The sequence below is a fragment of the Urocampus carinirostris genome, chromosome 5, assembly GCF_059441175.1.
Source record: "Urocampus carinirostris isolate Australia breed hairy pipefish chromosome 5, RoL_Ucar_1.0, whole genome shotgun sequence".
NCBI lineage: Eukaryota > Metazoa > Chordata > Actinopteri > Syngnathiformes > Syngnathidae > Urocampus > Urocampus carinirostris.
Window position 1 is genome coordinate 12,229,485 of NC_142353.1, and position 27,166 is coordinate 12,256,650.

Consider the following 27,166-nt stretch of genomic DNA (forward strand, 5'->3'; position numbering starts at 1 on the left):
GAATAGGATTTCGAATTGGTTACTGAAGTATGGGTATAGTTTTTAAGGGTAGCATTTTTTTTACTAGGGATATGGTCTCAAAGTTGAGTTTTTGACAAGGTTAAGGTTTTAAAATGTATTTAGGGTTTCCTAGTAGAGTTTGAAACCACTGTTATGGTTTTCAAATGTTTTTTTGGACTAGGGTCATGGTTTCAGAGAAGGGAGATTCCAATTTGGCATAGTATTTTAGATTCCAAATGAGATTCTAAATAACCAGCGAAAATATCCAATTTGAGTAAGGTTTTTAAAAAAAAACGACCAAGGCCACACGTCAAGTCATGTTGAGCATTTTGCTTATAAATATAATTTATTAATCGTCTTAAAAATTCTTTCTTACACTTTGTACAGAAAACAAGGAGCTGGGGGCGGGGCTAAGAGGGGGTGAAGCTAGTCCATTCACGTCCATCGAAAATTTGCATAGTCCACAAAAACAAAATGACAAAAACAAAACACATTCCCAAATCTTTTTTTTGTTTTCTTGTAAATCTTAAAGTGACAGTACACAAGTGTACACACCATAGCTATATAGAACAAAAGTTTTTTTGTACTATGAACAATACAACACTTGATTGATTTGGGTGGAGTTTTTTTGTGACCAGTTTGACGATTTTCAAAGGGAAAAACTCAACGGCGCCACCTTTGGGTTGGAGTTTTAAACGCACCCTGTACCCTTTTGCAAACAATCACAACATTTTTATTTTTATTTTTTTCTAGAAAATACTTTAAGCAATAACATCATTCACTTTTGCTTGCTTGGATCACAAAATACTTTTTACGTAATCATAATAAAAATATCAATAATATGAATGATAATAATTCTAATGATAATCATATTAATATTAATTACGTAATGATTCTTTGCCAAAAGTAAAAATTATAGGCTAAAAAAAAAAACCTGAATATGAACGTAAATATATATTTTTGCATCAGAAGATTTTCCGTAAGACCATGTTCAATGATTTTAGATTTTTTTTTTTACTTTATATATGAAACACGTTTAAGAAGAAACACACTGAAAGAAATACCAACTGAAATTAATACAAATAAATATATATATTTTTTTCATTGGGTCAAAAGAAAAATCAAAATAAGATATTGCATGAAATTATGTGTTCATAAACTGCCAATAATTGAAAGTCATATAATTTTTAAATTGAAAATATTACCTATATCCCGTGAAAATTATTTTAGCAACATGCAAAAAAGAAACATAAATTCAACATAATTCAAGCTGTGGCATAAAAATATATAGTGGAAAAAACAAAACCCCCAATAAAACCACATAAAACGATGATCCGCGAGAAAAGTATGATTTGTATACCGTGTGACGATCATGTATTTACATGAATCGAACACGATACGTTAAAGGCCACCGGATGGCGCTAGGTTTAGACAAAAATTTGAATATATACGTAGTTAAAAAGGACAGTGTGTAATATTTGACCAATAGATTTCGCTGTGTTGTATAGTGAAACAAAAAACACAGGGAAAAATACAAACTACGGAGACTCAAAGTGTCCAAAATGCTCGTTTTCTTCTTCTTCTTTTTTATGCCAGGCCTCTCTTGAATAAAAGAGAAAAAAAGAAAACCGAGGGAAAAAAGGAAACGAATAAAAAAAGAAAGAGACAGGAAAATTTGAAAAGAAAAAAGAGAAAAGGGGAAAGGAGAAAGAAAAAAAAGGAAAAGAAAATAAACGAAAAAAGAAAGAAAAATAAATAAGACTTAATAAAAAAATGAAAAATGGAGAAAAAAAAAATAGAAAATCAAAATTTGAAAAAAAAAAGGGAGAAAGGGGTAAAAAGGGAGGGCCAAAAGAATAGGAGATAAGAAATGGAAAAAGTCACAAAAGTGAAAAGTAAAACAGAGAGAGCAAAATAAAAGTAAGCAATGGAAAAATAATTTAAAAAGGCAAAGAAAAAAAAAAAGCTTATTGTTTTATGAGTGCTACACTTAGCAACACGATGGCCGACAAATATGTCAGCTCCCTGTAGGCGATCTTCATCTTACTTTAAATAAATATAAATTTCTCCACCTATGAGTAATAAAATAATGCATATTTATATGATAGTTCATGTATTTTAATGATTGAAATCAAAATTATTTTCTTTAAAATAAATGTATTTTTGTACAACTGGGAGGCGCTAAATAATACACACTGTCCCTTTAAAAGGAGCCTTCATCGTGGTGCCTTCCCTGACTCCTGGTTTCCCCGCTTCTCCCTGCTGCTTGTTTGACGTCAAGATAAATAAAAGTCTCTTGTCATGGCTTGCGTTCAACATCGGAAATAAAAAGACCAAAAATCAAAGAAGATCGGAAAAGGCGTGAAGACATCATCCAAGAGGAGGCGGGCTAAAGGGCGGGGCTTGTTTCTTGGCAGGACCTCTGAATGGCTGGTTATTAAATATTTCATGAATGCATCGTTAATTGTCGCTGCTAAAACTTGATCTCAAACTTCCTTAGCTTGTTATGCTAGCCACAGACGTCCAATGCCATTATCGTTGTGCCGCTAGCAGTTAGCCTTCATTGCTAAAACTTGATCTCAAACTTCCTTAGCTTGTTTTGCTAGCCAGCTACATCCAATGACCTTTTTCTTTTCTATAACATTGTTCATTTCTGCCTGATCGTAACAAAAATTCCTAAAGCTTTCTTCCTGTTAACGGTTAGCAACCATTGCCAAATTGTTAGCTCATTTTGCTATCCCCGTTTATACGATCTCACTTTAAAGCCATATAATTAGCTCAATTCGTTTGTCCAACCTGTTCGTGGTTAACTTACTTTGCTAAGGCTTTAGCCCATTTTACTAACCAAATGTTATTGATCTCACTTTGAAGCCTCTTCGTTAGCTTAACTTGCTAGCTGTTAGCAATTGTAACTAGGCATTAGCTAATTTAACAATCCGCTGGATATGACCTCTCTCTAAATCCCTAGAATTTGCTTAACTTCTTACAATTGCTAGCGTTAACAACCTCAGCAATCGCTTTAGCTCATTTTGCTCACCAGAAAATAACAATTTCACTTTTAAGCCACATCAATAGCTAATTTGCTCATCTACCCTTGCAAGCTGCTAGCATTCGTCTTGATGACTTTAGCTCATTTTGCTAACCTACTGCATACGATCCCAGACTTTAGTTACATTATCAACTTGACTTGCTAGCGGTTAGGAACCCTTGCTAAACCTTTAGCTAAATTTGCTCGCTCATTGAATGAATTAAGCCATATCATTAACTTGTTTGTCAGGTGTTGCTAAAGTTTAACTTATTTTGCTAAACTACTGCATATGATCTGAGTTTTTACCAAATCATGAGCTAAACTTACTTGTGTTTAGTAGTCGTCGGCAATCGGCTTTCGCCTATTTTGCTAGCCCGCTCCATAAGATCTCACTTTAAGGGTGCATGATTAGCTTAATTTGTTTAATTTGCTAGTGGTTAGCAAACGCTTCTAAGGCCTTAGGTCATTTTGCTATCCGGCTGCATACATTTAAGCCGTATGATTAGCGTCATTTGTTCGTCTAACTTGCTAACTTGCTAGCGGTTAGGAACCGTCGCTAGCCCTTTCTGTCTCCACTTTAGTCTTCCGCCGCCATTTCGAAACAGGAAAAAAACATAAAAAACATGGCGGATGTTTCGATGATGTCGGGTCGCTATGCTAGCGTTTCCCGCCGTTAGCTTGTTCGGCGTTTTTCTTTTCATGTCCGTGATTGGTCAGTGTTCGACGGCGATAGCGCAGAAGCTGCCGTCGCCATGGCGACCCATCTCCTCGAGTACGGCGGCCAATCGGATGAGACCGCCATCAGGGAAGTGTTGCGCCTCCCACAAGTCCAAGATGACGCCCGTCGGACTCGACTTGGTGGCGAAGTAATTCAGGTACCTGAGGGGGCGGAGCCAAAGATTACCTGGAGGTTTTTTTTAATCTGAGGGGGCCGAGACAATAATTATCTAGAACAAGGGTGTCAAACTCATTGCAGCTAGGGGGCCATATGGTAGGAAAAAAATGGATGCAGGACTAGTACATTAAACAGAAAGAGAGAAAACAGGGAGGGACAAGGATAGAAAAAGAGAGAGAGAGACGAGACTATGATAGAGAGTGAAAGAGAGGGAGATCCAGTAAGAAAGTGCGAAATAGATAAAAGAGAAAGACACAGAGAAAGAGATAAAAAAAGAAAATAGCGAGAGAGACAGAGGAATAGAGAGAGCGACAAAGACAGAAAAACAGAGGGGAAAAGAAAGAGACTTAGAGAGTGAAAGAAGGGGAGAGAGACAGTTTGAGAGAAAGAGACAGACAGACAGAGAGAAAAAATAAAGAAGAAAAAGAAACGGGATTTATTTTTCACAGTAGGTTTGGATTATCAATAAAGTTTTAAGTGTAGGATTTTGAGTATAGTTTGGGTTTAATGTTGGATTTTAGACAAGAGTTAGGGTCAATTGGGTATGGTTTTGAACTAGAGTTGGGGTTTCAAAGTAGTGTTTCTAAACAGGACAGACGTAAGTAGGGTAGGATTTATACTGTAGGGTTCTAAACTACAGTTAGGGTCTAAAAGTAGAGATTTAAACTAGGGTTGATTTTGAAGGTAGTGTTTTGAACGAGGGTGACAGTTCAAAGTCAGGTTTTAGACTACTTAAAGGGTTTCAAGGTTGGGTTTTGACCTAGAGTTTGGGTCTTTAGAGTAAGGTTTGGAACTACGATAAGGGTTTTGAGTTAGGGTTTGGGTCTTGAGGAGGGTTTTGAACAATAGTTGGGGTTTCAGGGGTAAGGTTTTAACAATGGTTAGGGTTTCAATTTAGGGTTTTGACTAGTGTTAGGGTTTCTTGGGTAATATTTTGGACTACAGTTAGGGTTTCAAAGTAGGGTTTTGAACAATGATTTGAATTTAAAAGGTATGGTTTTTACAAAGGTTATGGTTTTAATTTAGAGTTCTGACTAGTGTTTTTCGTCCTGTTTGACAACTACACTTTGGATTACTTTCTATCCTACGGATATGGGTTTGAATGCACAAAAATGCGTTTATTCGAGGAATCAAATCCTTGCCCTGAAGAATTCTCGTGCCGGCGTGATGAGGGGGCCCTATCGTGGATGGAGAGCCGGAGCTATCTATGCGGCTAGCGGCGTTATAAGTCTTTGGTACCATCCGTAATCATGGTTGATGTAAATTCTCTACCAAATAAGAACTGGCTGTGCTGGTGAAAAACATCAAAGCGCACAGGGAGTGCAGTTTGCTGTGTTTTACGGAAACATGGTGCACATCTAGCATCCCGGACGCTAACGTGGAGGTACCCAGAGCTACCCGGAGCTGTCCGGAGCTAACCGGCCTCAGCGCTGTTCGACAGAGACACAAAAGCCTGCGGGAAGCGGAGAGGAGGTGGACTCGCTATCTACGTGAACACAAGGTGGTGTAACCCTGGGCACATCTATCTATCTATCTATCTATCTATCTATCTATCTATCTATCTATCTATCTATCTATCTATCTATCTATCTATCTATCTATCTATCTATCTATCTATCTATCTATCTATCTATCTATCTATCTATCTAGTATTAGGGTTCTTGGGTGGGGTTTTGAATTATTTTGGGGTTTCTTGAGTATGGTTTTGAACAAGGGTTGGGGTTTCCGAAACTTTATTTTAAGCTAGGATTAGGGTCTCAAAGTAGGCTTATGAACTATGCTTAGGGGTTGTAGAGGAATATTTTGAATCAGGTTAGAGTTTCAAAGAAGGGTTTTGAACTAGGGTTAGGGTTTCAAAAGTGGATCATTTTCAGCGTCAATTGTTTTTTTTTGTCAAATAAAATGCAAATATTGATCCTTTTTGGAATCTCACATCGAACAATTTAAAAAATATATTCTATTTTTTAATATTTAAAATGAGCAGATTGATCCATCATGAACAAAACAAAATTAATTTGTTTTTAAAGGTATAAATTAGAAACCTTACACTTTCAGGTTTGAGCCAAACAAGCACACATTTCTAGGGGAAAAAGGAAAACCCGATTCTAACAAAAGCCTTCAAGGAATGACTTTGATAGCTCGTCTTCCATCCTCTGTTTTCTTTGGTTGCAGGAGAGGCCTGCTGCCGTTCTTGTCTCCTTTTTTTTTGATGCCGACAACACAACATCCGAAAAAAATCGATTAAAAAACTTCTCTTTGATACCATACTGTGTTTTAGATCCCAAGGCTTGCAGTGGTGATAAAGGGGGAAGCGAAAACACAATAACCATGGAAATGAAGCTGTTTTTATAAAAAAAGAGAATTTTGTCTCCCTGTACAATTCGCGCTACATATAAAATTAAATTTAGGGTTTCCAAATAGGGTTTACGAACAATGTACGGGCTTCCTATTATGGGTTTGAACTGGATTTAAAGGGATTTCTAGTTTCAAAATAGGGTTCTAAACTAGGGATCAGGATTCATGTTAAGGTTTTAAATTGAATGTAGGGTTACAAACGTTGGTTTCTAACTAGGGCGTGGGCTTCTTAGCACTCGTTTAAACTGAGGTTTGAGGTTTCCAATTACTTACTACTATTTTAAACTGAAATTAGGGTTTCTAATTAGGGTTTAAAAGTAAGGGATTGGGTTTTAGATTAGGCTTGCAGTGATGCTAAAGGTAGAAGAAGAACATGATAACCATGCAAAATGAATCCATTTTCATAAAATCCCAAACTGTGTCCACCTGTGTGTGAATCTAGGGTTTCTTAAAAGGGTTCAAATTAGGTTTTGGGTTTCATATTGCAGTTTTAAACCGAATTGATGGTCAAAGATTTATCTTAGGGTTTTAAACAATGGACGGTTGCAAACTATGTTTTAATAACTAGAGCTTAAGCTTCTAATCAGATTTCTAAATTGAATTTTAGATTTCTAACGAGGGTTTAAAACAAGCGATTTGGGCTTTATATCAGGCTTTCAGTGATGCCAAAGGTAGAAGCAAAAACATAACAACCATGTAAACAAAGCTATTTTTAGTTTTTTTGTTCACCTGTCCAAGTCTAGCTTGCGCGCTAGCATCCTCCAGTCATTTCCTCGCGTCTGTGGCGCGTCCAGACTTCCGCAGAGTTTGTGCCGGACGGACAAGGGGATGCGGAAAGCGTGCGGCCCCACCAGGGTGGTGATGTTGCTGGCCGGGTCCATCAGGGATGTGTCGATGCACTGCAGTTCCTGAACACAACAAAGAAAAAAATCCTTGATCATTCAAAAGCGAGGGTTATGCCATCTTCGTTATTATTATTTTAGCTTTAATTAAAGAAGCACAACTATTAAAATGTTCATTAAAGTTGAATAGCTTGACTGCACCCGTTTGGATTTCATACGATGGTTTGAAACTAAATGTATAGTTTCTAACTAGGGTTTTCAATCTAACCCTTCTAACCCTTCTAACCCAACTCCAAACCCGACCAAACCCTTACCCTAAAGCTAGGGTTAAGGCTGCATATTAAGATTTTAAAACTGGTTTAGAGTTTTGAACTACGTTTTTAACTTCAACCCTAACCATTAAACTAGTGTTTGAGTTCATATAAACTGAATTTAGGGCTTCAAAATTGGGTTTACAACTCACATTTTAGGCTTCATATTACGGTTTTAAATTGAATTTAGGATTTGAAAGTAGGATTTTAAACTATAGTTTTGGCTTCACATTACAGATTTAAACTAAATTTAGGGTTCCAAACTAGGGTTTGGTCTTAATATTAAGGTTTTAAACTGAATTTAGGAATTGAAACAGCTTTAAAGATAGTGTTTGGGCTTGACATTATGGGATTGAACTGAATTTAGGGTTTCAAACCAGGGTTTAAAACCACGGTTCGAGCTTCATTCATGGGTTTTAAACCCAGTTTAGCGTTTCAAAAGAGGGTTCAAAACTAGGTTTTTGGCTTTCATTTTAAACTGAATTTTAGGTTTCAAACTAGGGTCTTAGCCCTAACCCTATTTCTAATTCCTGACCCTTGATACCCTAATTGTAAACATAAAACCAGATTTCAAGATTTTTATCAGTGTTTGAAGCAGTAGTTAAGGTTTCAAACAACTTCTAATCAGGTTTTTTTCTGAATATAGGGTTTCAAACTAGGGCCTTATCCCTAAACCTAACTTTCCCCTAATATGCCTATCCTAACCCTAATCATTTTTATAGGGGTTTAAAAGGTATTAGAGAGTTTCAAATTACGCTATTAAAATGGGACTTTCACTCTGGGTTTTAAACTGATTATAGGCTTTTAAACTAGGGTCTTAACCCTAGCCCCCCACCTTTACCCAAATCCCTAACCCCCTAACCTTCCTAACCCCAATCCTGACCATCAAACCAGATTTCGGGCTTCGTATTGGGGTTTTGAACCGATTCGCTATTGCACTTCTAGCCCCAGAAATATACAGATCAGTTTCGGATCTGGTACCGCTGTAAACTTGGACGTTTGATGCCCTACCTCTTCCAGGGTGTTGGCGATCTGAAAGATCTGGCCCTTGCCTTCCACCTGCCGGACGCAGAGCTTGCAGCTGACCTCTGTGACAGCCAAGGTCATCCTTTCCAAGGTGAAAGTGCAATGGAGGCTCCTCTGGCTGCCGCTCCACACTTGGTAGAAGGGGATCTCCTGCGAAAGGCTGCTTTTAGCCGTCTCCTCCACGCCGTCGTTTCTTAGCGCCTTACCTGATACTTGGCCAGCACTTTGCTCTTCCAGTGTGGCTGCGGCACGTCGTGGAGCGAAAGCCTCAGGTTGTGGCTGCTGTCTTTAAAGTTGAGGCACTTGGGCTCGTCCAGGAGCTTGCCTCCCATTTGCGTCTCCATCTGGAGCACTTCCTGGAAAAGATCACGGACAAGACACAATAATGGGACTGTGAAACCCCGGGATAAGGCGTACCCACCTTAAAACCTTTACGGTGTGTCTTAAATACTTTACAGTTTATGGTGACCCCGCCTTACAACAATTTTACTTTTTTGTGTTGATGCAATGTCTTGAATACTGTACAGTAAACCCCCAGGTTACGGCATCCCCACTTTACAACGTTCTCACTTAATGGGGTTTACAGTGTGTCTTAAATACTGTACACTAAACCCAGTTTATGGCATACCTTAAAATGTTTTTACTCTACAGCAGGCATGTCCAAATCCTGGCCCGGGGGCCAATTATGGCCTGTGATGGTATATTTACTGGCCGGCAGCAAGTGTCTTAAAATAGTTGTATGTGGCCCCCTAGTAATAATAACTGACCGCTGCATAAAAACATTTGTACAAAAAACAAATGAATCACTATTTCACCTGATGATGGGAGTAGCCCTATGGCCTCCTGGACCTTGACTTTCTGTGAGATTTTTTGCCCGCCCCATTTCTGACAAGTGGAAATTTGAGTATTTTTTCACTGAAATCCAAAACAACTCCGTCTGCCTAATATGCCAAGAGACGGTGGATGTTTTTAAAGAATATAATATCAAGACCAAACATACTGACTACAAAAAGGTAACTGGAATTAAATGCTGTGAAAAGGTGAAGGAACTGGAAGCTGTTTTAACGGCACAGCAGAGCTTTTTCACAAAACCCTGCGAGTCAAATGACAATGCTACAAAGGCGAGCTACGAGGTTGCGCCAAGCACAGCAAACATACATGGAGGGTGAATTTATTAGACTGTTCAAAGAATGCTGGTCTGATTAGTCTGACCTAACACATTTTCAGCCTACCTAAACTGACCCGCTTTCTCAAAACTTTGGGCACCCCTGATTTACAACGGTGAGCAACATTAACTCCAAGTGTGGCAACCAGATCACTATCAAACATGTCAAGAACCTGAGAACAACAGTACATTCTGCTGGCTTTCTTTCAACACGTGTTAGTTTTTCAAATTTCAATGAATTCATTCATCCATTATCTCAGTAGGGTCACGGGGGTGCTGGAGCCATGAAGTGGTTGCCAGCCAGTCACACTTTCAATGAATTGATTAATGCTATATTGGGAAAAATGGCAGGACCCACATACACAGTTGTTTTCACAGGAAGTATTTCATGAAATTTCAGTTTAAAAAGAAAGTATCTTTTGTTACATAGCACTAAAATTTTGGGGATGTATTTAGTACAATACAGAGTACCTTTTTAGTCAAAGTAAAATGTTGGCAAAAAGATTGACTTGATATACTGTACTTGGAAACTATTTGAATGGAACACAGGAGCGGTCAAACGGACCTCAAAAAACTTTTCCTGCTTTCTTTCTCCTTCTTTATTGTTTACCCTCTTTTCTTTCATTTTTTTCTTCTTTTGTTCTCTAGCGTATTCTTTCTTTTTTCTAGCAGTTTCCCCTTTCTCTCATTTTTTCCTGTTTTTTCCATTTCTTCTTTTTTTTCTCATTTATCTTCCTATTTATTTTTCATATAATCCTGTCTGTCCCGTCCTGTCCGGTATCGACCCCATCCGTCCGATATCTGCTCGTGCAATTTGTATCGATCTTGTCGGCCTCTGGCTTCCTGTCATTCCACGCCAGACTGCTGCCGTACGTCTTCTGCCCAACGATCGCCAAATCACTGGCGTCTGGGTTAACGTGCATGACTGCCCAATTTCCCCTAAAATATAAGCTTGTGTGAGAAACGTCACGCATTTGGGTTATCCTCCTGTTCCGGTTCTTGACATTTTTGAGTTTATGAGTTACATATTCGCCCTGCAACTGGCTGGCAACCAGTTGAGGGTGTCCCCTGCCAACTGCTCGAAGAAGGCTGGGATGGACTCCAGCACCCCCGCGACCCTACTGAGGATAAGCGGTGCAGATAATGGATGGATGGAGTTACGTATTCATTTAAAAACTGAAGTTTTTTGGGATTAAATATAAGAAACACCTAAAAAGGTACGTATACACTGTAAATACATCTACCAGTAGTTTTAATACATACATTCAGACAACTTAGTAAAATATAACAAATAAAACACATAGTAATTAAGTTTTGCTTCTAGGTGGCAGATAAAGACACCAAAGCTTGATTTTTCTACCACATAACGCTGATTAAATCAAGATGTCTTGTAATCACTTCTCGTTTGAAATCCAAAGAAATTGCGCCTTAATGACTTCTTGCATAAATTCTCTCGGTTAAGCTCTCGTATCAGATGCTCCCAGTGGCGCTAGGGATTGGGTTTCTTTTGCAAAGTGTGACTTTGCCCTGACCCCATTTTGTTTATTGCTGCAAAGACGGCGCCGGACGACCTCGACAACGCTTTGAATGCAAATGCAAACGTCTTATCATAACTTCAGTTTTGAATTCTGACTTAATTAATACAGTCTTCTCTTTCCATATGTGGGCTCCACTTAGGAGTCCTGGGTGCATCGCGGATTTTTCTCTTTTACCGTATTTTCCAGATTATAAATCGCACCAGCCCAAAAATGCATAATTAGGAAGGAAACGACATATATAAGTCGCATTTTGGAGGGAAATTCATTTGATAAAATCGGACACCAAAAACATGCATGTCAACTTGAAAAGCAATTGAAAACTTAAATAAAATAGAGAACAACATGTTGATTGTACAATATACTAATGCTACATGACTGACATTATGATTAGAATTGTCTTTGTTGTCATGGATATTCACATTGCGAAACATTGTATGCATGGAGATTATACATGGCACTCACGGGTAAAATATGTAATATAAAAACTTTGAAAACAAAAAAAAAGTTAAAAGACTATCAGGATGAAGAGGCAAAATCTTTACAAAGTAGTGCTTGGAAAAATGTGCTTAAGTTATCGTAATGATATGCAATGAAGAAGAACAGAGCATTGTAACAATAAATGGTAAATTGTAAATGGTCTGCATTTACATAGTGCTTTTCAAATCAATGAAGACCTCCCACAGCACTTTACAATGTGCTTCACACTTACCCATTCACACACACACTCACACACCAAGGCAGCCATGCAAAGCGCCGACCTGCTTATTGGGGGCATTAGGGATTCAGTGTCTTGCCCAAGGACACTTCGACATATAACACGGAGGAGCCGGGAATCGAACTTGCGATCTCAGCAAATTAAAAAAACAAATACTATCCTCAATTCTATAATGTAATAGCTCTAATATAGTATCGTAGGCCAGCAATGTCTTCTAGAGTGGGCAGAGGGCAGCTAATGATCTAGGCTGTGTTCATTACGCTCTGTGTATTTTTCCTGTCTGCTGCCGTGCTCCCAATGAAAACATCATCCTTGGTGTCGCTTTTATGCAACTCCTCCTAACTCAGAAAAAAGACGATCACGCGCTTCCTCTTTCATGTGGCTTGCCTCGGACTCGTTGTCACCTTTGCTTTATGCTAACTCCAAACCATTCTGCTGCTCAATTACCGATTTTAGCAGCATATTTCACGATTGGCATTTTGTAAGCTGCAGAATAGGATTTTATTTTTGGTGCTGTTTTTGTTCAGCTTTTCTCAGTCGATTTTTAATAAAGGCTTAGAGCGTCCTCTTGCGGTTGGTGTAAAAATACCATGTGGAATAATATGATAGTGTGTAAATAATGTCCCACATAAGTCGCATCAGAGTATAGGTCGCAACCCCAGACACACTATGAAAAAAACTGTATCCTACAGTCAGCAAAATATAGTAATGCTGCTGATTTTTGGGTGAATAGAGGAATTTCAGCCTAACTTTAAAAGCGCCAGTATCCTCATAGTAATGTGAAAACTGCCTTTTGTTTCCTTGGTCCTGATTGGACCAATCCATATGAATTTTTCACATTATGAAAAAAATAAATAGATGAGCGAAACCTCGTTCTAAATCCTATTTTGAAACCCTAATAAGAAGTCTGAACACTAGATTTATGGATAGTGCAGGGTTAGAGTTTATTTTTAAACCTTATAATGAGGCACTAAACCATAGTATTATGATTAGGTTTGGAGTTAGGAGGGTAAGAGTTAAAGCCCCAGTTTGTAACCCTAAAGTTTCAATTTAAAATCCTACAATAAAGCACAAACACTGGATTGAAACACTTAATTCAGTTTAAAAGCATAATATGAAGCCTCAACCCTAGTTTTATTGTTAAGGCAGAGTTAGGGGGAAAGGCCTAGAGATGGAACACTTTTTTGTAACCCTAAACATTCCATTAAAAACTGTTGCATGAAGCCCAAACACGAGTTTGAAACCATACATTCCGTTCAAAACCCTAATATGAAGCATAACCACTAGGTTTCAACCTGAGTTTGAAACCCCAAATTCAACTTTAAACTGTAATATGAATGCCAACGATGACTTTGAAACCACAAATCAGTCAAAACCCTAGTACAAAGCAATCTAGTTTTATTATTATGGTTGAAATTAAGGTTAGGTTAAAACCCTAGTTCGTAACCCTAAAAACTCAATTCAAAACGCTAATATACTTTTAAACACTAAATTGAGTTTAAAACCCTAATATGAAGCCCAAACCCTAGTTTGAAACCACAACTTCAATTCAAAATCCCAAAATGAAGCTGAAACACTGGTTTAAAGCCCTAAATTGAATTTAAAACACTAAAATGAAGCCCAACACTAATTTGAAACCTCAGATCAGTTTGAAACCCTAACATGAAGCCACAACTCTAGTTTTATGTTTAAAGTTCAGGTTCAGGGTAAGGAAGGTTAAGGCATTGAGGATAAATCCCTACTTTGAAAGGTTGTGGGGGTACATGCCGGAAGCATAGACTTACACTATATAGGGATGGATACAACTGTGGCATTTTCATGGGGGCAAAAAACAAAATAGAAATGTCCTGGAGAAATTAACCAATACACATGAAGCTTTTCTTAGCAAGTAAGCTCCAGTAGGTGCAGATCATTCCCCTCTGTACTACAAGTCCCATGGTGCCTTGCGGCATCAAAATATCCTGATCTCACCTTGAGGGCATCCTGCGTGTCGTCCAGACAGTAGACTCTGATGTGGTAGTCTAAAGCGGTGCAGGAGACGGGTCCAAAAACGGCTAGCTTAAGCCTTTTAGCCGCCGCCTTGCCCAGAGACTGGCCCACCAGGCAGTACGTGCCCAGAGTCTCCATTAGGATGTGACAAGCCTCTGACTCCATCTGCACGTAGCACGGCGTAGTGAAGTTCTCTTCGCCTACCACCACCACGTCCTGATCACAAAAAAAAACATTTTCATATACATACATCTATACATAATGATATAAGTATTTGACAAAAACATTAAAATAGTAATTTTGTAATTATTTTTTGGCACTATTCTATTTTTATTTTAAATTGGTAAAGTTATCTGGCATGCGATGACATTTTTTTTCATACTTAGTTGAAAAAAAAACGAAGGCGTCTGAAGCTCCACTCTTCTACGTAATTAAAGTCAGTCGTGGCGCTTGAGACGAGGCCCGATCGATACAAGCTAACTCGCATTGAATGTTTTATCAGCTTTAAAAATAAACATGAGCCGACACCCGCAGAACCTCCCTCCCGTGGATCTCATTTTTTTTAATTTGCAGCAAAATATTTCCTTCACTGATAAAATTCTGCAATTCATTTTCATAAAGACACATAAAAAATGTGCAACACGTGGCTAATTGCGGAAACCTCGTGCGGAGCTGCGATAAGAAACACAAAACGAGCGCAGAGGGGATTTTGCAAAAACACTGTGAGAATGCTGCCGATTCATGCTGAGGAAAGCAAAAAAAAATAAAAAATGGAGGACAACTGTAGCATAACAAATTGCAGCGATAGAAGAGAGAAAAGAACTCCGGCCTGCTTCTCTATTTGCTCCCTGAAGACATCTCGGCTGCATAAACAGCGTCTCCTTTGCTGCACGGACAAGACAGAAACGGAAAAAAAACCTAGCTATCGTGTTATTACTATGTTATAACTACCAGAAGTGTAATAGTGGTGAGGGAAAAAAAAACGGTTCTGTTTACATTCAAAGTCTAATATGCATGAATAAATCAAGAAGAGAAGGAAATTAGAGTATGTTTGCCCTGCAATATGACTGGATCACATTTCCCCATTATATGTTTATAACAAATTATAATCGCTTTATTATTTGCATGGCAAAATATTTGTCTCAAATTGAGATATATATATATATATATATATATATATATATATATATATATATATATATATATATATATATATATATATATATATATATATATATATATATATATATATATATATATATATATATAAAATGAGGGAGATACTATCCCCACAAAAACAGCCCAAGGAATTTGGACTAAGACTGTTTGCAAGGCAAAATAAAGATTTTTCTTCTTTAATACTAAAACATTCAATACATTAAATCACCCTCCCTTTAAAACAATCTATTTTTTTTTTTAATGAGGCGAAATATTTTGTCACAACACCACTTAAAACAACAAAAATTGCAACATCTTGTATAACATACCAAAAAGAAAACAACCGAAACAAGAAAATGCATCCCGTGGTTAAAAAACAAACGAAACAAAAACTAACACATTATTTGGAAAACATCTAGCTTTATGTTTTATATAAAATGTTTAAAAAATGGGTTATTTAGTATGTAACACCTGGGAATATAGTAAATTGGTGCATTTTTGGACCAAATTTCACTGACTCTGAATCCAGTACTTTTAAAGCACATCTAATTGGGTTCTTATATTGTGTTTTCATTTTTGTTATAGTGAGCCAACAATTAGGAATGTGATTTTGGGTTATTCGTGTAACCGTGGTAGATAGAATAAAACCTAGGAAACGACTTTGAGAGTAAATTTATCCATTTGCAGTTGTTGACGTAGGCATTATTAGACCCATTTTTTTCCCAACTGATTGATCGAAGAAATAATTCTATTTAAAAAATAAAGTGTATACAGACCTCCCACTCGCCCATGCTCAGTTGGTTCTTGAGCTGTATGAGCCAGTCTTCGTGGACGTCGTCGGCGCAATGGTGGATGGTGAGGATGACGGGTCGGGTCAGGAGGGCCCCTGGGGGCCCGCAGGTCACCACCGGACTTAAGACAGTCTGCACATCCTCCAACGGGGGTCTGTGGATGGTAACAGCCGACGTTCAAAATCAACAAAGAGAAATATTACGAATAACAAAAAAAAAAAGCAACTAGAGGTTAGCCGAAGCCCCCAGCCAAGTGGCTGAGATGAGTGGATAGAGAAGCAAACAGTGGAAAACAAAGCACCAGCTCCCCGGAGAACATGATTCTGCAATGTTTGCTTGCATGACCAGTTATGGAAGGCAAGTAACACTGAAGGACAAAGCAGGAGCGGCTAAAAAAAGTAATAATGGCGAGCTTTAGCCTGCAGCTGAATGGTGAGGTGAGTGGCTAGAGATGGAAAGAGTGAAACAATGTGGATTTTGCCCTCATTATAGAACTCAGCCACGTTTGCTTGCATGAACAGTGACACTGAATGAAGAAGAAGGTAAAAATAACAATAACAGAGAATGGCAAGCCATACCCTGCAGCCAAATGGCTTAGATGAGTGGCTACAGAACGAAGAGGAAGAAAAAGTGGAAAATCTTCCAATGTCTGGCCTCACCAACATTTGTTTGCATGACCAGCTATAGAAGGCGAGTGATACTAAAGGATGACGCAGCAGCAGCTAACTGTAAAAATAACGGCTAAGAACCACCCACAGCCTGTTGCCGAATGGATAAGATAAGTGGCTAGAGAAGGAAGCATTTAAAAGTAGTGGAAAATGCCCTGAAACATTTTATACATTCGTCTATAAAGGATTTTATATGATTAAATACAAGTTACATTTATTGAGTTTAATGCTATAGTTATTTACTGACTGTGCCTTTATTCAATGAGCAGTGAAAGGTCAGGGCAGGCTGGTGGAAGATGTTGTTTACAGGAACGGCAGGAACAGGACGTACTGCTGATAGCACATCAGCACATCCAGACGTTGTTGACGCAGGTGTTGTTTTGGGAAACGAGACATCAAGGCGCGCAAACAATTTCTTGGCGCGCCCATGGGAGGAGCCGGCACACCATTATGCGGGGAGAAGATGGCCAAGAAGAGAAACTCCAAAAGAAGGCTTCACACCGATGCCAACGTCGCTACTTCGGCCGTTTTAGATGGAGTACACTTAGTTAAATTGTTAGGGAAAATAAATCTGCCCTCGTGTGGAAATGTCGGCTTTCTGTTCATTTTTCCCTCAAGAAACGAGCGTGCATGAATTGTTGGGTGAATGTAGGTTGTGTTGGGTTAATCGAGTCAGATAACTAATTTGAACAATTTGGTAAACGGTACATTTTGATATTTAATTCCCAACAGCCCCAATAATGGAACTCAGCAACATTTGTTATAATATAACGGCTACAGTGAGCTATAGCCTTTAACCAGGTGCCTAAAATAAGTGGCTGGTAAAGGAAACAGTAGAAAAAAGGTGAGGTGCGTTAATTAAAAACTCAGCAACGTTTGTTTGAATGATTAGCTATAGAAGGCAACTGACACAGAAGATTGCAGAGGGAGCAGCTAAAAAGAAGATTAATGGCTAACGTTGAGCTGTAACCTGCAGCTGACATAAGTCGCTAGAGAAGAAAACGGTGAAAAAAAAGCCTAAAACGCCTGAATCATGGAACTCAGTGACATTCGCTTGAATGACCAGCTGAGGAGTGCGAGTGACAATGAATGACAAAGCAAGACAGCAAAATAAATAACCACAACAGCGTGGGGTGAGCCTTAGCCTGCATCCAAATGGCTTAATAAGAGTGGCTAGAAAATGAAAGAGTGGGAAAAAAAGGTTAAGATGCCTGAATTGCGGAACTAGCCGACAATCGCATGCAGGGCTCAGCTGTGGAAGGCTTGTGACACTGAAGGATGAAACAGGAGCTGCTAACAATAGCAGCCTGCCGCGAGTCATAGCCTGCAGTCAAGTGTCAAAAATGAGTGGCTAGAGAAGGAAACGGTGGAAAGAGTTAAGACTTGCCTGGAGCTGTCCTTCCTGTGCACCGTCACGTACATGTCGTAGACGCGTCCCTGGGGGACGGCCCCCGCCGGAACCAGCAAACTGACTCCTGCAAACAAAAACATTAGCGCCTCGTTTAGGAATATAGTAGGTCCATTTGCTGGTTTTACCCGAATTGGGTACGATGAGGTGCCCCCCCTGATTGTTGAAGGAGCCGTAGGCCGTGCAGGAAGGGTCTCGGGTTCGGGCCATGGTCTGGTTCCGCAGGTTGGTGCTCTCGCTGTTCTCCAGCAGGGACTGTGTAAGCTAGCCCCAAGAAAAATAAGACGTCAAGTTTTTTAAAGGAACAGTGTGTCATGTTTGACCGCTAGATGTCGCTGTGTAGTGCTGTGCAGCCGAAAACAAATACGAGCACATGAAGGATTACAAACTACGAAGACTCAAAGAGACCAAATCATAGCTTTGGTTTTGAGTTTTTGCTAAAGGGAGAAGCCAACACATGATAACCATGGAAAGGAAGCTTGCGATTGGCATGAAATATGAAGAACGCATATATTACTATCAGGACTATGATTAACAATCAGGGGGTTAAGAAATCATTAAAGGGACACTGTGTATAAAAGTGACCAAACTATTCCATTTTTTATTTTATATTTTGTAATAACTTGCTATGGGCTCCAAGGCTTGCAGTGATGCTAAAGGGAGAAGCAAAATCATGATAATCATTGAAAGAAAGCTTGCGATTGGCAAAAAATATGAAGAACTCGTATACATTACTATCAGGACAATGAATAAAAATAAGGTGATGACTAAGGCGGAAAGTGTGTATCATTTGACCACTAGTTAGCAGTGTACTGTGTCGTGCGACCAAAAACGAGTGCTAAAAAGCACCAGGAAGAATACAAACTACAAACACTCAAAGTCACCAAAAAGCACAATTTTTTTTCTTTTTTTTACCAGCTTTTTACAAGGTTTTTGGTCTTTTGGGGTACGTTTAGTAGCAAGATGGCGGCCGATCATGTTATCGATGTGAGCATCATGCTATGTCAAATAAATTGATTTCTTTAAAAGAATGGACGTTTCTATAATAGTTCATGTGTTTTGTCTTACATTTTTCTCATATGGATTTTTCCACCCCTAAGAGGCGCTAACTAATACACAATGCCCCTTTAAGGTTATTCCAAAAACAATAAATGCTATCTTATTGAATTTGACATCCTTTATTTTATCGCATTTGGAGTAGGCCCCGGGATACAGAATCCCCGCCTTATGACGTTTTCACTTTACAGTGTAGAGTAAGATGTTTTCCCCAGCCCCTCTTTACGGCAATTTGCCCACTATGCGACATAAAGCGGGGCCGAAATACACTCCACACTGTAAAGTGAAACTGAAGTTAATAAGAATCACATGAGATTCTGAACTGAATGAAGATTAAGTCATTGTGGGAAGTAGTTCAGCCCATGGCATATCTGCACTTTTGTGAAAACAATACAACTTTTTTTTACGGTAATAATAATAAAAAATATTATATTTTATATTTGTGGTTGAAAATGTAACATTTGTTTTGTCATTTGGGAACATCACCAGAGACATTGGACATGCTTATCATTTTGAATAACTGCATACAAAAATGTTTTTTTCCAGTCTTGTTTGTTTGGGGCCCTTTTTGTTGGAGCTGTTTCCATGACGACTGTAGAGAGAAGCTGAGAAGGAAGATGCCAAATCACCGTGGGGGATCAAGGGATGAAAAAAAAAAATAATAAAAAGACAAAAGAGAAGCTACTTTGCATTTGATGGTGTAAATACAATCACTGGCTTGTAAAATAAGCAATTAGATTGCGCTTATTGAGGATGAATGAAAACTTTTCGAGTGTACAAGTTGGGTTTTTCTTTTTGGATCACACACACTAAATATTGGTAGTTTTAGATATTCCCATTGTAGGATTTGCCGAATGTTTGTAGTAGTTGTACTGTCAGAAGGTGAACCCCAAAAGACTATGTTTAACAGTGGGGATGGTGTTTTCAGGGTGATGTACAGTGTTACTCTCATGTCATATTGAATGTTTTTGCATTAATCCCAAAAGCTTCAATTGTGGTTTCATCTGACCAGAGAACATGTTATCTGTCTCCCATGCAGCTTCTCGCTAACTCCAAATGACCTTTCTTATGGTACACTTTCAGAAAGGGCTTTCGTCTTGCCACTCTTCCATAAAGGGCAGATTTATGCAGTGTATGGCTAAAAGATTGCACAGATTGCCCCACATCAGCTTTGTATGCCTGCAGGTCATCCAATGTAAACCGGGGTCTCTTGGTCGCTTCTCGGATTAGTTTTCGCCTCTTTTGGGACAAAAGTTTAGAGGGGCTGCCAGGTCTTGGTAGGTTTGCAGTGATTTGATTCTCTTTCCATTTTTTATCACTTGCGCTCACAGAGCTTTAGGAGATGTATACATGTTGCAAAATCGTCTTGTATCTTATTCTTGCTTTTATCTTTTCCACAACATTATCCCGGACTTGCCTAGTATGTTTTTTGGTCTTCCTAATGCTGACAGTTCTCCAGTGTCTTCTTTCACAGACCTCTTAACCCATCACAGAGCAGGTGCATTTCAACTGAGACTTAATGACACACGAGTGAAATGTGTTTGTCATTGTTACTCAACTCAATTTTATTGTCAAATGAGCTCTATGCACAGCTTACAGCTTCCTCTTCTCTGCATGCAATCATGTCAGAGATAAAGGCACAATACAAATACAACTAACTAATAGCGGCAAGGTTTCTTTTGTCTTCTTTTTTTAAATCGAGTTTTGGTTTTGAATAAAAAACGTTCAAAGTATAGCCAGAATCTAAGAGGAATAGTTTTACAAGGCATTAAGGTGGGAGCAGGTAGGGCAGGGAAAGAGTTTGTCCTGACAGCCTGTTGGAAAAATATGTCCTTAAGCCTGCTGGTTCCTGCTCTGAAGGAGTCTTTTTCCTGACGGAAGCAGGTTAAAGAGGCTGTGAGTTGGGTGGGTGGGGTCACCTTCCATCCAGGTGGCTTTGCCAGAGTTGTAGATGACCAGGAGCGACGCGAGGAGGACACTAATGACCTTTTTTTAAATTTAATTTTATCCATTTAGGTTGACAATGGATTATTCAGAAGTCATCGTGGAACTTCTGGAGTCAGTTGGCTGAGCTGAGTGAACAGGCCAATATTTTGGTAGCACCTGCTTTTACGTATTTTTTTTGTGTGTTTGTTTTGTTGTTGTAATTATGACATAAAATCTTTTGGATCTACTTTATGATTGTGTCTCACAATTGTATTTTCAGTTTAGGGTGGGAGGGGGGTTGTCATGGCAATAGTTTCGCTAGGAACTGTATTTGGAGCTCCTTGTCGAAGTCATTTGATATTTGATGGGTTAGTGTTGTGTATCGATTTTTTTGACACGCCAGCTCTAATAAGAAATTTTATTTCATTTTTTTGGGGTCACTCCATTAAACCAAAAGGATGGTCTGACAAAAACAATTACTACTCGGGGAAGGTTCCTAGGAAATAAAATGAAATCAAAAATGGATTTTGGAGTATCGATTGATGTTTGTGTTTGGAGAAGAACGGACAATTAAGCCGACTTTGAGAAAAAAACAATCTCCTCCAGGCTTATTGAGAGCATATTTTCAGATTTAAAATCAAATTATTATTCATTTACTTTTGTCTCAAAATGCCAACAAATACTTTTGCAATTCTATGATGGGGATTTTTCAAGTAACGTTTGTTCTAAAAATGTACAAAGCTACGATACTAAAAGCTATTTAATACTTTCGTTACGAGTTATTTATTTGATTGAATTCATTGATTTTATTTAAAAATCTATTTTTTGGGAGTGGATAATATTTTTTGTAACTTTAATTTCTGTTAACTTATTTTGGATGGCTATTGTGTTTAATTGAATCCATGTTAAGTTTTTACTAAGCTAATAGCTGTTTATAACTTTCACTATGAGATAATTAATTCATCGAATTATTAATTTTCAGTTAATTCATATTGTTTTTAGTTTGAGAAGATAATCAGGGATAGTAAACACTTTTTAGAACTTTTAGCACAGGCTAAATAATACATTTAAGTCAAGTCAAGTCATTTTTATTTGTATAGCCCTTAATCACAGACTATTTTTTCAGACTATTATTACACCATCCCCTGATCTGGAACCTACATGAGGGCAAGGAAAAACTCAAAAACCTCAACATGAGGAAAATGAAGAAGCCTTGAGGAGGGATTATTTTTTCATTTTTTAGAGAAGGAAAGCACACGTCACACAAAATCCAGTTTATTAATTACGAGTTAAGTATTTAATGGAACTCATTATTTCGATTTAATCATTTAAATAATAATTTTCATTTATTTCTAACCAGTTAACTACAGATACTAAAAGTGCTTTTATTTTGAATTAATTAATTAACTTTGTTAATTGTCTTTAATTAATTATTAAAACCAAATTATTTATTGGGGACACAATAACTAAAGATACAATAAGTTTTGAGAGGATAACTGTGGCTTTATCTTTCACCGTTTTCATGCTATACTAACAGAAAACTGCGATGACGGGTATCGTGCCGTGATGCAGACCAAAATCTCATAAGACATTGACCAATAACTGACTGGCATCTTAGTAATATGTTGCTCTCATATGGTTTTTCCCTAAAGTAAACAAAAGAAAATTATGACATTACTGCTCCATCACGTTTGTCTTGGATTCAACTTCTTTGCACATACACAAAGAGGTAAGTATTAGTTTTAGGAGCGAGCAGCAGCAAGTCAACTGCAGGAGAGAGAGTGGGAAAGGTGAGAGGAGAGAGAGTGGGAAAGGTGAGATGGCACAACATTCATTTGGACAGGTAACTTAAAATTAGTTTTACCTGGTTATATCAGTATCAGAAATTATTTTCCCCCCATTTTATTATGAATATTTTGTTTGTTTGTTTGTTTGTACATGATTCAATTGTTTGTTTGTTTGTACATGATTCAAATTGAATCTTTTCTTCCGGCGCCGTCACGAATGGCAGCCACTCCAGCAGCTCCCGTGTTATTTTCGATTGTTCTCAGCTCAGGGATGCTGCTGGAAATGTGAATTTCCCTTCGGGGATGAACAAAGTATCTATCTATCTATCTATCTATCTAAAGTCACTTTATATGATATATATAATGTTGACCTAATGTGCTACCTGTCCCAGAACAGTGTTCCTAAAAGTAAGATAAAAGCAGAAAGGCGTGGTGGTAAGTAAATTTATAATGGCTCTTTGAACTCTTTTTTGTTCTACTTTCCACTTTTTAAGGACAACTCACACGATGCACCCTACCTTTGTTAACATTTAATAAACTTTATTCTAAGTTATTTTCTGGGACATATATATATATATATATATATATATATATATATATATATATATATATATATATATATATATATATATATATATATATATATATATATATATATATACCAGTATATATACCACACAGCCATATCCCCCTAGTGGGAGGTGGCTAGAGTTTTTGGGAGATTGATTCAGAGGAGGGGATTCCCAGCCCCCTCGCTCAACAACTAGACACAAAAAGCTATGCATATTTGAATCATGTGTTAATTAAATAACGGAATTAATGATATTTATCCTCTTTCAAAGCAGACCTTTGGAGACAGCTTGGACGTAAAATCTCCTCCGAGGTCGTCTTGCGGCGTGACGAGTCCGGAAGAGTTGTAGACCTTTATCTTCAGGTTGGGGAGAGGCTCTAAAAATGGGAACAACCAAAATTAAGTAATATATAAAAAAAACAACAACAATCAAATAACAATAATTTAAAACGTTGAGCATAATCTAGAGAAGCCTGTTGGATAAAAGTGGTAATAGCATTAGCCTCACAGCATTTAGCACTTCAGCATTAAAGCAATAGAGTCACTTTTTACTCTATTGTTCAATGTGAATTTCACAATGGTTAAAGAAATATGATTATTAATATAAGTACATTTGTTGTTATATCATTGGTACATTTGGTGGGGAAGGTGAAGGGGTAGGTAATACGAGCATATAAGCATTTGCTTCTTACTACCCCTTTCGAACTTATTATGTAACGTATTTTGTTGTTGAGTAATTGTTTTTGTTCCGTTTTTTTAATTTTTATGTTGAATGAAGTTTTTATTCATTCATTCATTCAAATACAAACAATAACAATAATTCTTACTACTGTGGAAAAACACAATAAAATAATGAATACTTAAAACACTGAGCAAAATCAGAAGAAGCCTTATTGAATTCAAGTGATAATAGTGTTAGCCTTTTTAGCATTTAGCACGTTAGCATGTTAGCCATGTTGTCACTTTTTGCTTTATTTTTAATGTGAATTGATAGAATTGTTAAAAAAAATACAAAAAGTAATTGTTGGCCTGGAGAGGGCGCCACCAGGCTGTAGCCGCCCAACTGGAAATGTTGCCCCTTCGCTCCTCGTGGTTAGGGGATAATGATCGTTATTACTTCACTAATCTAATACTTAATACAATGAGTAAGAGAAAAACAACCCTTTTGAATTGAATCAATAACCGTGCCAGCCCCGTTAGCATTTGATGCGTTAGCAGCCTCCTTGTCGCACTTTTGGTTGTTTTTAAGAAAAATCTTTACAATAGTTTAAAAAATACTAAACTTAGTAATAGTTATTACACCCAAAAAATACAATGAAATAATGAATACTTAATACCTTAAGCAAAAACAAAAGAAGCCCTGTTCAATTAAAGTGATGATAGAGTTAGCCTTCTTTGCATTTAGCACGTTAGCACTGATATCACTTTTTTGCTTTACTTTTTAATTCTGAATCCTCACAATGGTTGAAAAAATAGACAAAAGGTAACAATAATCCTTACTTTTGCTCAAATATTTTCACATTTGGCACTCCCCCAGCGTGTTTTACATTATCTCTGGACTGGCAAACTGGGGTGGCGGATCACCTTTTTGAGAAGGGGGACCGGAGAGTGTGTTCCGATTACAATCGATTCACACTTCTTAGCCTCCCTGGTGGGTACTGGAGACAATTGTTTGCCGGGGAATCAAATCTCTAATTCACGAGGAAAAATGTGTTTTTTTACGGGTTGTGGTAAATTGTACCAGCTTTTTACACTCCGCAGTCCTTTTTTTAAGTTGAAAATCGGACAACTTTCCTGTGGGACACCAGTGTGCCAGGACACTACTTCAAAAACTCAATTGTACTGCACATTCATATTCTCCTTGTAGCATTTTAAAAAGAGCATGACCATTAGAGGAGAGCTCATTTGTTTTTGTTTTACGAGCCTCAAGCTGAATCAGGGAATTTTTGATAGCGAACGTGCAAATGTTTTCCGGGTACCAAGAATGTAGACGACGGACCCATCGATCCCCAATTCCCTTAACATTTCCGCTTAGCAATTAAGGCATCCGGCTGGGAGATTTTCAGGGTCTCCTCCATTAGCCGGATGGAAAAGTATGTCAAGATGGGAGAGCGATTTGGTTATTTGATCTATTCACAAAAAATGAAAACAACATGCGCTAACATCCTGATCCAACATGGCACGCCAATGCCATCCAGTTTCACAACCACAACCCTAAAACGTTCTATTTTTCCCAACTTTTTACAGGCACATTAAGAACTCCAAATGAAATTACGATAACAATGAACGAGAAACCTCAACTATATTTTTAATGAGATTTTTAACCAGTAATAAAAGTGTGCAATTCATGAAGAATGACTCTATTTTTGTAAAATATCTGTTTGAATTATTCAAGTAATTAGATTATTAAAAGTATTACAATACAGAAAAAAATTGATGCATATATATATATATATATATATATATATATATATATATATATATATATATATATATATATATATATATATATATATATATATATATATATATATATATATATATATATATATATATATATATATATACAGTATATTGATTTTCCAGAGAAGGAGCAGCATAATTTGGTGTTGTCTGCCCTCTCCCTCTACACAATGTGAGCGAGGCACTGGAGAGTTTGGCCATAATCAGTTGCATGCCCCAAGGTTCGAAGCATTTATATTCTTATAATAATATATTTTACTTTTCGTAAAGCCAGTAGCACAATTTGGTTGTGTCTCCTTGCTTCCTCTGTGTAATGCATGCGAGGCACCGGAGAAACCCGATGATTTGTCCTATGACGCCATACTATAGTATTCAATCAGTTGATACCACTTGTTAGACATATTCCAAGCCTTTATGTTCGTCATTTGATGATATTTTGAGTTTCTGTAGAAGAATTAGCAAAACTAGGTCATGTGTCCTCTCTACCTCTTTGTAATGTGAGCGAGGCACCGGAGACCTCGGCCAAGTCACATTTTTTAGTATTTATTATCGCTACTGAGTACGGCTAAGATAATGCCATTTGATGGAAATGATTGATGTATTTTTCTTAACCAGGGCATGTGTGCCGTTCATATTTGGAGCACTTGTAGAATGTCTTCATTTTATCAGTCATCGGTGGGCAAAAAACACGTATTGCGCAAGTCCAAATACATCTACATGAGGTCATAAAATGTACCCGATCTGTCCGTCTTGATGTTGACGGACTGGAATCCTCCGTTGAGGGCCGAGGTATCGATGATGTCTGAATCAAAGTCTCGGTGTGTTTTGCGGTAGACGAAGAGTGCCACGATGACCGAGATCACCAAACACATGATGACGGCGATCACGACGCCCACGTAGAGTGCCACGTCGTCCGTGCTCGGTGCCGCTGAAACCATGGAGATAGCTGTTACTTGTGAGGTCATTTCATATACATATAGATATACATACATATATATATATATATATATATATATATATATATATACACACACACACATATATATATATATATATATATATATATATATATATATATATATATATATATGTATATGTATGGTTCACTGAGGACGCAAATCCTGCACATTTTTATAAATGACATCATGCTGACCGCTATATGCTAACAAGTTATACTAACTGCTACATGTACATGCTAACAGATATATGCTAAGGAGTCATGCTAACGACTCATCCACTCATTGAATTTCATGTGGGACATTGATGACATACTTGGGCGACCCCTGGAAACTTCCTTGGGTGCCCATTGAAAAGTATGGGCCCTATGCATTCCGGATGGGCCCATCCAAATTGTATGGCCCATTAATTTTGAATGTGCGCATTCAAGGTTTTATAACACAGTGTAATAACAGTGTAATTACTATGAATGGGATTTTTTAGTCTTTCCACAATGCATCTCCTCATTGCTAACGAC

At 37.8% G+C, this 27,166-nt stretch overlaps 1 protein-coding gene across 2 annotated transcripts in view; it reads right to left on the reverse strand.

Moving 5' to 3' along the window:
- Positions 1-315: 315 nt before the first annotated feature.
- Positions 316-27,166, reverse strand: part of LOC148365447 (netrin receptor UNC5C-like) — a 245,766-nt gene continuing 218,915 nt past the window's right edge. For both annotated transcript variants that reach the window (XM_088335768.1, XM_088335767.1), the window contains 10 exons: positions 26,429-26,620; positions 23,506-23,606; positions 18,018-18,153; positions 17,869-17,956; positions 15,799-15,967; positions 13,847-14,080; positions 8,664-8,813; positions 8,443-8,607; positions 7,008-7,186; positions 316-3,907 (listed from right to left, as the gene is read on the reverse strand). In XM_088335768.1, the coding sequence (XP_088191894.1) occupies positions 3,742-3,907; positions 7,008-7,186; positions 8,443-8,607; positions 8,664-8,813; positions 13,847-14,080; positions 15,799-15,967; positions 17,869-17,956; positions 18,018-18,153; positions 23,506-23,606; positions 26,429-26,620 (1,580 nt within the window). In that variant the 3' untranslated portion in view covers positions 316-3,741. The remainder of the gene's footprint in view (positions 3,908-7,007; positions 7,187-8,442; positions 8,608-8,663; positions 8,814-13,846; positions 14,081-15,798; positions 15,968-17,868; positions 17,957-18,017; positions 18,154-23,505; positions 23,607-26,428; positions 26,621-27,166) is intronic.